This window comes from Xyrauchen texanus, chromosome 19 (genome assembly GCF_025860055.1).
Source record: "Xyrauchen texanus isolate HMW12.3.18 chromosome 19, RBS_HiC_50CHRs, whole genome shotgun sequence".
Classification (NCBI taxonomy): Eukaryota; Metazoa; Chordata; class Actinopteri; order Cypriniformes; family Catostomidae; genus Xyrauchen; species Xyrauchen texanus.
The window spans coordinates 7,034,321-7,044,898 of record NC_068294.1 but is presented as its reverse complement, the minus strand read 5'-3'; the positions used below and the strand labels follow the sequence as shown (position 1 = coordinate 7,044,898).

Here is a 10,578-nt window from a genome sequence, read left to right as displayed (position 1 = left end):
CCATTAAAACCCATGCGGCCCAACGTTGTTCTCATACCCAGACTGCTCTTCCCAAACCACATGTTCCTCAGACGGCTGATCATCCCCTTTCTCATCATGAGGTTTAGAGTTTATTACCCCCATCTGCTGCGCGGGGGACCACGCTGAGTCAATGTTGCTTAAGTGACCATTCATTAAGTATTTATGTTGATTCGTTTAGAGGAGAGTTATGTAACAATTTTCTATGGATTCTCACTCTCTCTCCCTCTAAGCCATTGCATCCCATTTTCTTCTCAAGTTGTTTTCATTGAGCAAGCGATGGAGGAGTTCGCTCGATTTAGCCTTGGCAACTAAACACAGAAACCCTGTCATTCCCTACAGATCATTCTCACTGGCCACAGATAAACATTTAAACTGTAGGAAAAAACACAACGTTTACACTCAAAAACAAACTTCTAACGCGATGCCAGCTGCTATAGGGTTATAAAGGATACATTGAGGCTTCATAGGTTTTCATAGGGAGAACAAAAAAGGCAAACAGGCAAAAGTAGGCCAAGTCAACATTCCTTTTTACTTCCCACAGATCAGAGAAAATGACATTGCTCAGCATTATAGGGTGTGGAGGGTACTGCCACATTATACAAATCAAAGCGCTGAATGCATTTTAAAAATCCTGCAGGCGTTTATAGTGAAAGAGGTATGATTTTGGCTGTGTGTCTCTCTTTTTCATTGGCCAACTGTTCTTTCTGCCATGTCACCACAAACCCTGAACCACAAGTGTTTAAATTTGGCGTTCCGTGAGTGGTCGGTGTCTGGACATTGTTCACATCCTGTTTACGCCGGAGATTTTCTAACCTCGAACCAGATCTGGCTGGTGAGTCCACTAGTCAAATCTGCATTTTCAGCGAGAGTAGACCACACAGTTATCGTTTGAAGAAAAAAGGAAACCTTGAGTGAAAGCCACTTGCTGTGCGATTACACGGATACATTGTCCAGACTGAACATTTAAATCCACAGCCCTCTGCTCTGAGAGACGTCTATAAATGTGATGAAAACAAATATAAAAGCCACCAAAAATATTACATATGAAAAATGTATTGTATTCAGTAAATAATCACATATAAAAATCACCATAAACTATTTACATTTGCAAATTCCAAAAATATAAACCTATCTGCAATAAACTTCGTACAGATTACTGGCATGTTTTCTGTGCATCACTGTTGCGATACTGAGAATGCGAGGAGCTATAACTGTCAGAAAGCTTGTGTTTAATATACTATGAACAATGCAGGAGACTATTACGCTGGTTGTGGCACCTGCATTTATTACTTGATCTGTAATAAATTCAGGGAATGATTAAATGCTCTTCCTCCTTGTCATCCTTAGAAGTTTGTAACGACGTAGCATTCATTAAGATGTTTGTTGTATGTGTTTGCCTTCTTCTCATCCACCTGTTTTCTATCCTCCGTTAGGGATATCTATGTCTTCTGCATCAACGACACTTGCAAGATCTGACAACCATGTTGGAGAGCTGTTCCACACGAGGGGTTCGGCCTAGGTAATAAACAATTGTGAGGGGCTCCAGATCCTGTGGAACACAACATGGAGATGCAGAGGCCTCTGGGTTCATCTTATTATACAGAGGAAGAATCTGTAAGCAGACAAAGAAAGACAAGTGTCTAAAGAACAACATTTAACCCTGGTACACTTATCAATAGAAAACCCCGTTCCACCTGTTTGGGTCAAATTTTACACGAAACATTTAATGTGAAACCCCTAATTTCTTTTAAAGAAACTCAATAACGCTATCTTCACTAAAGTTATGCATTTCTTTTGACATTATTTACCTCTAAATTTCTAAATTATTCAATTACTACATTAATGTTCAAATAAAATAAACACATTTTATGTTATCTTCACTTTAATGAAAACCTTTATTTCAGTGTATTGAAAGATTTTGAAAACATCAAAATATGTCATGCATTGCATTGCATGTCTCTGGTGACATCTGCTTGAATAAAACTAACAATTACATGAAGTGACAACTATGGTCAGTAGATGGCTTCAATGCTCTATGCATTAGCTGATTTATATAAGCCAATATTGTAACAAACTTAATTTCATTATGCATTGGATATATATTTAGACATTATAAAATGTCAATTATTTGTAAAAAAAAAAAAATGTTTAAACCAATTGTGTTGAAAGGTGAGATATTGCAAGATGCCACAATATGCTTAGTCAAACTTAGTCAGTGGTGTGCAGCTCCCACACATAAGCCTAAACTTTCTCACAGTGGGGTCAGACTAAGACTTTGATCTGACCTTGAAGTGTGTGTGTGTGTGTTCTGTATTGTGGTTGACTGAAAAAAAAAAAATGCTCTGTGATAAAGTCTCGCCCATTCATTTCCTATTGTGGGTAAAATTACCCAAACAGTATAAATGGGGGGACTGTTTGATAAACTCCCCCACACTTATCAAATCTAGTCCAAATTTTTTTGTGTGTTCATGTTGCAAGTTTAGGAAAATGCACCAAGCCTTGTGCTGCTCAGATTAAAGGGTTAGCTCACCCTCAAGATCCTAGGTGTATAAGACTTTCTTCTTTCAGCCAAACAAAATTGGAGTTATATTTAAAATATACTGGCTCTTCCAAGCTTTATAATGGGAGTGAATGGTACCTTAGATTTTTAAGCCCAAAAAAGCACATTCATCCATCAAAAAGTAATCCACGCGGCTCCAGGCGGTTAATAAAGTCCTTCTGAAGTGAAGCGATGCGTTTTTGTAAGAAAAATATCCATGTTTATAATTTTATAAACTATAATCCCTGGCTTCCGGTAATGGTCATCTGCACGTTCACAAGAGAGTTCAGGCTTATGACATAGGCGTAGAGTAAATGCCGGTGAGAAGTGATGAATGCGGAAGCATGCGTTGTTTACAGCAAAGGAAAATGGCTAAAAGAAGTGAGTTGTTTTAGCTATACTGTAGATTTATATTACTCTTAAAATGGTGCATTCGTGCGTCTATCCAGTCATTACAATTGTCCATTCATGGCAGCAAACACTCTCAGCCGCTGTTGGCATTACCTCGCATATCCTGCATGAGCACCACCATGTTTCTCGTACTCTCCGTCTACAAGATTCTCTTGTTTATGCCGCCGCTGCTGCTGCAGTCTCCTCCATCTCCCGAGTTTCTGGTTGGTGTACTCCGGTTCAAACAAATAGGGCTGGGCAAAAACCTCAATCTCCTATTCTCTTATATCGAAATCCTCCGACATTTTTCTTTAAAAATCCTCGTTGTTGTCTTCTAATTTGTGACCGACATTTTGTTTTGCTTTATCCTCTGTGCTTCCTCTGTACGTTCATCACTTTTCACCGGAGCTTACGTTACACCTACGTCATATGCCGGAACTCTCTCGTGAACGTGCGGATGGCCGTTACTGGAAGCCAGTGATTATAGTTTATAAAGTTATAAATATGGATATTTTTCTTACAAAAATGCATCACTTTGATTCAGAAAGCCTTTATTAACTGCCTGGAGCCGTGTGGATTACTTTTTTGATGGATGGATGCGCTTTTTTTGGGCTTCAAAATCTAAGGTACCATTCACTCCCATTACGAAGCTGGAAAGAGCCAGGATATTTTTTTATATAACTCTGATTGTGTTTATCTGAAAGAAGAAAGTCATATACACCTAGGATGGCTTGAGGGTGAGTAAATTATGGGATGTTTGGGTGAACTGACCATTTAATATTTTTTGAAAGCAATGCATGCTCAGCCTGAGATAATGAATACACTCACCATGTTGTAGTGGTTGTCTGCGCTCCAGAGGTAGGGACAATTCCCTGCACAGAAATTTGCTTTGTAGCCCTTTGGTTCGTGGATCCACTTCCAGTTCAAGTCCCGACGGAAGTCAATATACAGAGACCTCAGACAGCAGCCCTGGTCAGTCCTGAGTGAGATCAAATGATTAATAAGTAAGGTAGATTGGACCATACTCAAACCTAGACAGACTCCAGCAACAAGCTCTGATTTGACTTGTGATTTGAATGTGCCTCTAATGACCATTCATTTCTTGTTCAGCACAGATAAACCATTCCACATAACAAATAATCATTAAAAGATAATTTACTTTCAGACAAGATGCAGTCTTCATATCAGACATGACACTCCCTGGGCAAGTTAGTGCATGCAATCCTTTTGGGTGTGTGAGATTTTGTGCATGCAGTAGAATATTAAGACCGTCTCTGTCTCTATCATTCTTGCACACATTTTTGGTTGCATACCAATTATTTGAAATAATAGCATTTCATTTGATCACTGTATTCAAACACACAGACGCTCAAAGACACACAGACTCCATCTCTCTCTCTCTCTCTGTACCGTGAGCATATAGATGTTTCTGCGGCAGATCTCTTCTTGCGGTTTTTCTTGGTGGGGTTGTCCATGCGGTCGGTGGGCAACAGGGTTAGTATCAAGTGAGGAGTTTTAGTGCTAAATTCAATCTGTCCTTTAATAGCGCCCGGTCTTCTGTTCTGCTTTATGAGGTCATCATCAATCCCTGGGAATATTGATGGAGGCAGAATCTAAAATCACTTTTTTATAAAAGTTTACATACCTCTGACATTTGCCATCTGGCAGTTATGCTTGAAATCATATCTGTGATATGGCTTTGCAGATATGTGGCACAAACATTTCATAATATGGCAGATTGCATTGGTTTTATATAGGAGATTCAGCGGGGACCAAAAGGCTGAGATCTGGGATTTTTATTTTCATTTAAAGCTGAATTGTGTGATTTCTGTAACACAAAATTGCAAAAGTAAAGATTGTTTGGAACAGATTTACAAAAACACTCTGGTCATATTTTATATTAGGTGTCTTTATCTACTATGTACCAACATTAAATGTGCAATATGTAACGTTTTTCATGTAATATTCACCCTTTTTTGCCAACCTGTGATGTATGTAACATAGAAAAATAGCCCTTCCCGGACATCCTAGTTTGCCTATTAAACCTGTAGACTGATTTTCATGTGAAGGGATCGGGCCGCTTATGCCGGAAAAATCCAAAGGATGTGAAGTTTATGCACGCTCCCGAGAGCCTTGCCTCTGACAGTAATCTCTTCTCTTCCGCTATTCAACAGCGACAACAAACTGCAACACTAGGTAATGTTTATATTTGTCTCTTTGTATGTTACGTCATTGTTTTGGTCTATGCTTGCATCCCTATGGAGTGTGCACGAGCACGAGCGACAGGTAGCTGCTGCAGTTCACTTGACAGTCACAGGTGTCGTTAATAACAAGGGTTTCTGAATCTTACCAACTGCACATTTAAAATACATACAATACAATGTACTTATTGTGTAACTGCATGTTGTTCTACAAAATTCTCACAAGATTCACATTTGCTGCTACTGAGGTTGAGGTACGGGTAGGTTTATGGGCAGGGTTAGGTTTGGGGTATGGTTAGGTTTAGGTTTAGGGGTTAAGGTTAATAGTGTAATTACAGTTATAATTAAATGCAGGTATTTTAATTGTAAGTACAATGCAACAACACAGAAGTATATAATAAGTACATTGTAACAAATGCTTAAGTACATAGTTAAAGACACTATAAAGTGGGTCCAACACTCTTTATCTGCTTTTGGCCGAACCACCAGCAAGCCATGCCGCTAACTCATGCCTTTAAGTTACAAAATGACGTGGTTGCTTGTAAATGTAGTTGCTATGTAATGCAAACATTAAAATGTATTGCCTTTAGTAAAAGTGTTTAGATGTCATTAGATAGCATTGTGTGAGGAACCGGACGAAACGTACATGCTAATGAAGTGATAATCTGTCGTTTTGCTAGTGATTTGTGTAAAATGAATAAAAGTCATGGTTGCTGTAGCGCCTCTAGTGAAGCTGCTGCGATATATACAACAAGCCGCGTAAAAATCATTTTGCAAAAAAGTAGGTACAGGTGCAATTAAATGTATTTAATTAAATAAAAAAAGCTTTCACTAATAGTCTCGGAATTTTGGACCCCAATGTAAATCTGATCAAATGTGTAATCAATAAAATAATGACCTGCAAATCTGGCCTGCAGCTCTTCACTCTTGTTAGGAACAATATTGTTTGTGGAGGGGACAAATGTGCAGCAGGGACAGTGAACGCTGATCTTCAACCCTAGATTTCTCTCTGAGATTGAGAAAAAAATCTTTCTCATAAGGAAGAAAATACATCTCATTTCAAAAGCTCTGCTTCAACATGTAGTAAACATATGTTCAGATCCCTGGATGAACTCACTGACCTCTGAACACCATCCATTCCTTCACAGTCTCTGTGACGTCAACAGACAGCCATGCCCCTTTGGCTCGAGGATCGACTGTTCTGGAGTCAATGTACCTCTGAGTTGGAGCCGTCACATCATCAGATTTGAGAATCTACATGTGTGATGGAAAATACCACAAGCTTATTTGTCAGCTTATCTATTCATCCATCTACTGATATATCTTTTGTGAATGAATGAATGAATGAATGAATGAATAAATGCAATAAGAAAAAAATAAAACATGAATATAATAAAATCAATAAAAATGCATCGTACAAATCTAGTGGACTTAATCCATTCAGATTGTTTCACTACAGTTCAGACACTTTGAAGCAACTCCAAGCTTTTGTCTGGTGGAAAACCCACATGCAATCCTCTCACCTGGTATATTTCCACACGCTGCTCTGTGGTGCGCGCTTGTGGGTTTGGCGCTCTAAAGATGCGAAATTCTGCTTTGACTAAAGTACTAGAATTCCGTTCCACATTGGTGACGTCGAAACCCACAACCCTGAAGAACGGGCTCTGAGGAACCAGGTTGATTGAGTCTGTGGGACAAAATGAGGATTCACTAAGGCCTTCTTATTTACACTTACTGGCCTGTGCCTGTGCGTGGTTTTCAGATAGTACCTCAAGGAATTAAAACTCGCTTCAGTGCCAAAACAGCAGATGTAGAGACTAACACTTTTCAATCTCTCAACAACTTATTATAGATGTAATGGTCAGTGGTAATGCATCCTATTTCCTAAATATAATATTGGGGATTCTCATGAAAGCCTTCAAGAAAATGTCCTGGTCCTATTTTACTCCAAAAGATAAATAAATAGAAAATAAGAAATATTAAACCACGCAAGCTCATTAATTATTCAAGCTGGGAATGCCAGCTTCGAATAGTAAAATAAAATATATTTATTTTAAAATAAAATATATTTAGCGATAAATATGACAAGGTTTTCTACTTTAGGATTGAAACATGATGATGCATTGTAAAGATAAGCAATCATGAATAATATTTACTAGGTAGAGCATTCATTTTTACATGTTTGAATTTTAGCACAAATGTAGAAATTACTTAATATTTACCACCAAAAAAATAAAAAAATAAAATTAGGGCTGTCAATTTAACGCGTTAATTCAGTGCAATTAATTTGACAAAAATGAATTACTTGTTAAGAAAACGTAGAAGTTTATTGTTGGGTCAATGAAATAACTGGTTTTGATTACTACACCGATAACGTTTATAAGTTTGTAGTACTGTTCGGGTTTACAGTGTGGTCATAATGATATTCTTATTACCACCATCTGTATGTAGATACCCCAGTCGACTGCTCTGGACAGGTCAATGCGTCCGCCATCTCAAAACGGTCAACATTTCAGCGGCTTTGAACTCACACTGCACACAATAATGCTTTTCACTAAAAATGACACAACATCTGATAATTAATAATATTTATAAGAGCTTTAACTGTTTCATTTCTGTTTCAATTCGTTTTTATTATCTATAATATTTAGAATTATTTAACATTAATACTATTCAAACAAAATTTTGTGAAAATCAACTGCCAAAGACTGTTACAGAGGCACAGTCAACTGCTTTTGTGTGTTTATGTACGGACATTGACCTTTCCAATATGGCGGACGGCTTATAGCGGCCCATAGGAACAGCCGTGAAAGAGGGATCTATGTGTGTATCTCTATGATTACCGCACCGTGGAAAGAAAATTATATATTATTTAAATTGTCATCATAGAAGTATTCCCTTGGTACACCTTTTGATTTTTGCTGATTTAAATTACAACAGCATTATTTTTACTGTAATAATGACTGTTACGATAATGAGAATCATCATTGAAAACAATAAGTAAAAAGTAGAACATTTTCTTGGCAGGTTTCCTGAGAATTATACCTTATTATTCCTATTATGTGTATGTGTAACCTATCTGGGTACATATCATGATGGCATGCATGTCACAAGAATATTAAGCCTATTTCAGGACCATTTTACATTGAGAAATTATTATTTTTTATGACAGTTAAACATTTTTATGGCTATTACAGTCGTAATGCTCATAAAATAGGCTTTAATTTAGTCAAGCAAAATTTAAATTTTGCTTTCTTTCTTTTGTTTTGAAGGATGAAATATGATCCGCAAATGTTCTTGACAGCTTTGGCTTCTATTTGTAATGCAAAGGCTACACCACCAGACCTGATGCCCAAAGAGCTAATTACGCACGCGACTGGTGCTTTCATTACACATCAAGAACCCCAATGTATTCTTATAATGGTGCATTAATAACAAGTATCTGATCAAATCACCAGCACTCACTCAAATCTGTGCGCTGCGTCATCATATTCACCCGCTGAACCTCTTTTGCGTAATAATCCTCTTCGCTGCTCTCTCGGTCGCACGCGGCTTCGGCCTGGCGCGCGCGTTCTTTGAGCAGCTCCTTCGTGCTGTTGTAAAGTAACATCACATCCACCGGCACCGACTCCGGCGACGGACTAGCCTCGGGCTCCGGTGGGCTCCGGATGCGCAGCTTGCTCAAAATCTGTCCGCGCACTGCCTCGATCCTTTTGGATTTGTGGTCGTCCAAATTGTAGGAATGGCACGTCGAGAATCCCTCCGCAGACACGGTCAGTTTGAGAATGAGCAAAGTCAGATTGATGAACCACATGATTGATTGAACGGATTAGAGGGTCGGGTGCGCTCCTCTTCAACACCAGAACCTCTGGATGGCCTCGGAAACACTGAGCGGTCCGCTCTTGCAATGGGACAAACCCAAAGTGCATAGGTTGCGCTGCTCGCGGTGTGTGTTCGCCAGGTGAATGAGCAGCTCTTCTGTCAGATTCGAACTTTTACCTCCTTTAGCACGGCCTAAAATGTACTTTATGCACTCATGTATTCTATTCTAAAGAAGATTGAGCAAAGTTCCCAGAGAGCGCAAACACATTACTTGAGATATCTTCAGGTAAAAGACAGGTGAAATATAATTTTTGCGCCCGTTAAGATGAAAAGCCTAATGCAATCACCCATTATAGGCCTAACTGAATATCCGAATAATAATGTGGGAATGTATAAACACAGATTTTCAGTTCCTTTCCATCATGCTTCCCAAGAGTTTTTATATTTACCGGTAAGGTAATAAACGAAACCGTTGCTCATGCTCGTCTGGTATCCAGTGATTCAGATGAAACTCCAAAAGCTTCTTTGAATTCTTGTGGTTTGTCTTGGAGCTTTAGTGAGGACTGCTAGTACTTTCTTTTAAAGTTACTCTTCAGTGCTTTTCCCACGATACACAAGTCGTTTGTAAAAGAACAGATCAGATTGTATTTCTACAGCCTCCAGTCAAGATCATATCTGTCATCCAAATGTTCAATATAGCTGTTAAAGTTGCATTAGGAAAATTAAATTATCCCATGAAAAAAGCTGACTGTCTCCATCAGCACAAAGTTGAACTGGATGTGGTATAAACAAAATGAGAAACTCACCGAAAATACTATCCTATGCTAGGTTTACCGGAATACATCTTTGGAGGAAGAATAATACAAAACCATCAAAAAGTCAACAAAATACAGACTTCAAGGTCTTTGAAGATAAACTTAAAAATAGCTTCAATTAAAAACACAAACCCTTTCTATGGGTTTTAAAACTACCAACATTTTTGTCCTCCTCTCTCCCAAGACAAGTTGTCTCTGATGTTTCAGAAGGTTTGAGATCCAGAAAAACATACATCAGAGAGAGAGAGAGAGAGAGAGAGAGAGAGAGAGAGAGAGTTTTTCTGAGAGAGAGAGAGAGGGAGAGAGAGAGAGAGAGAGAGAGAGAGAGAGAGAGAGAGAGAGAGAGAGAGAGAGAAAATGTGGCATTGAAATAGCCTTTATTATTTCTTCCACATATACATTAAAATCTGAATAGGCTAGTCTACATAAAATATGGATCCAAGTAAATCAAATGACATTTCTAACTACTGGAAAGTACAATAATGATCACTCAAGAAGTGTTTTACACTGCCTGGCAAAAAAAATAAAAAATTTGCTGTCTGGATTTGAATAAGCAGATACTTAAGATACTATGATTGGATCATTATTGCAGTTATTAATATGTTTCAGCTGGCAACAATTCCTTTAACCCTAACTGATGCAGTGTGTAGCTTCTCATTTCTTAAACAACCATGTTGGAAGATTTATTCCGTCGTCATGGAAAATATGTTACTGCAGCAAACAAAGGAACAACTAAGGAGATTGATGAAATCACTAGAATTGGGTTAAGAACTGTCCTACGCATTATTAA

General features: G+C 38.3%; 1 protein-coding gene across 1 annotated transcript; it reads right to left on the bottom strand.

Moving 5' to 3' along the window:
• Positions 1-535: 535 nt before the first annotated feature.
• LOC127659417 (transforming growth factor beta-2 proprotein-like) lies at positions 536-9,982 on the bottom strand. The gene is made up of 7 exons (XM_052149217.1): positions 8,617-9,982; positions 6,675-6,838; positions 6,273-6,405; positions 6,050-6,160; positions 4,361-4,538; positions 3,779-3,929; positions 536-1,633 (listed from the first exon to the last, which is right to left on the bottom strand). Exons 1-7 carry the CDS (start codon positions 8,963-8,965, stop codon positions 1,475-1,477), a joined length of 1,245 nt encoding a protein of 414 aa, XP_052005177.1. The 5' UTR covers positions 8,966-9,982; the 3' UTR covers positions 536-1,474.
• Positions 9,983-10,578: the final 596 nt, after the last annotated feature.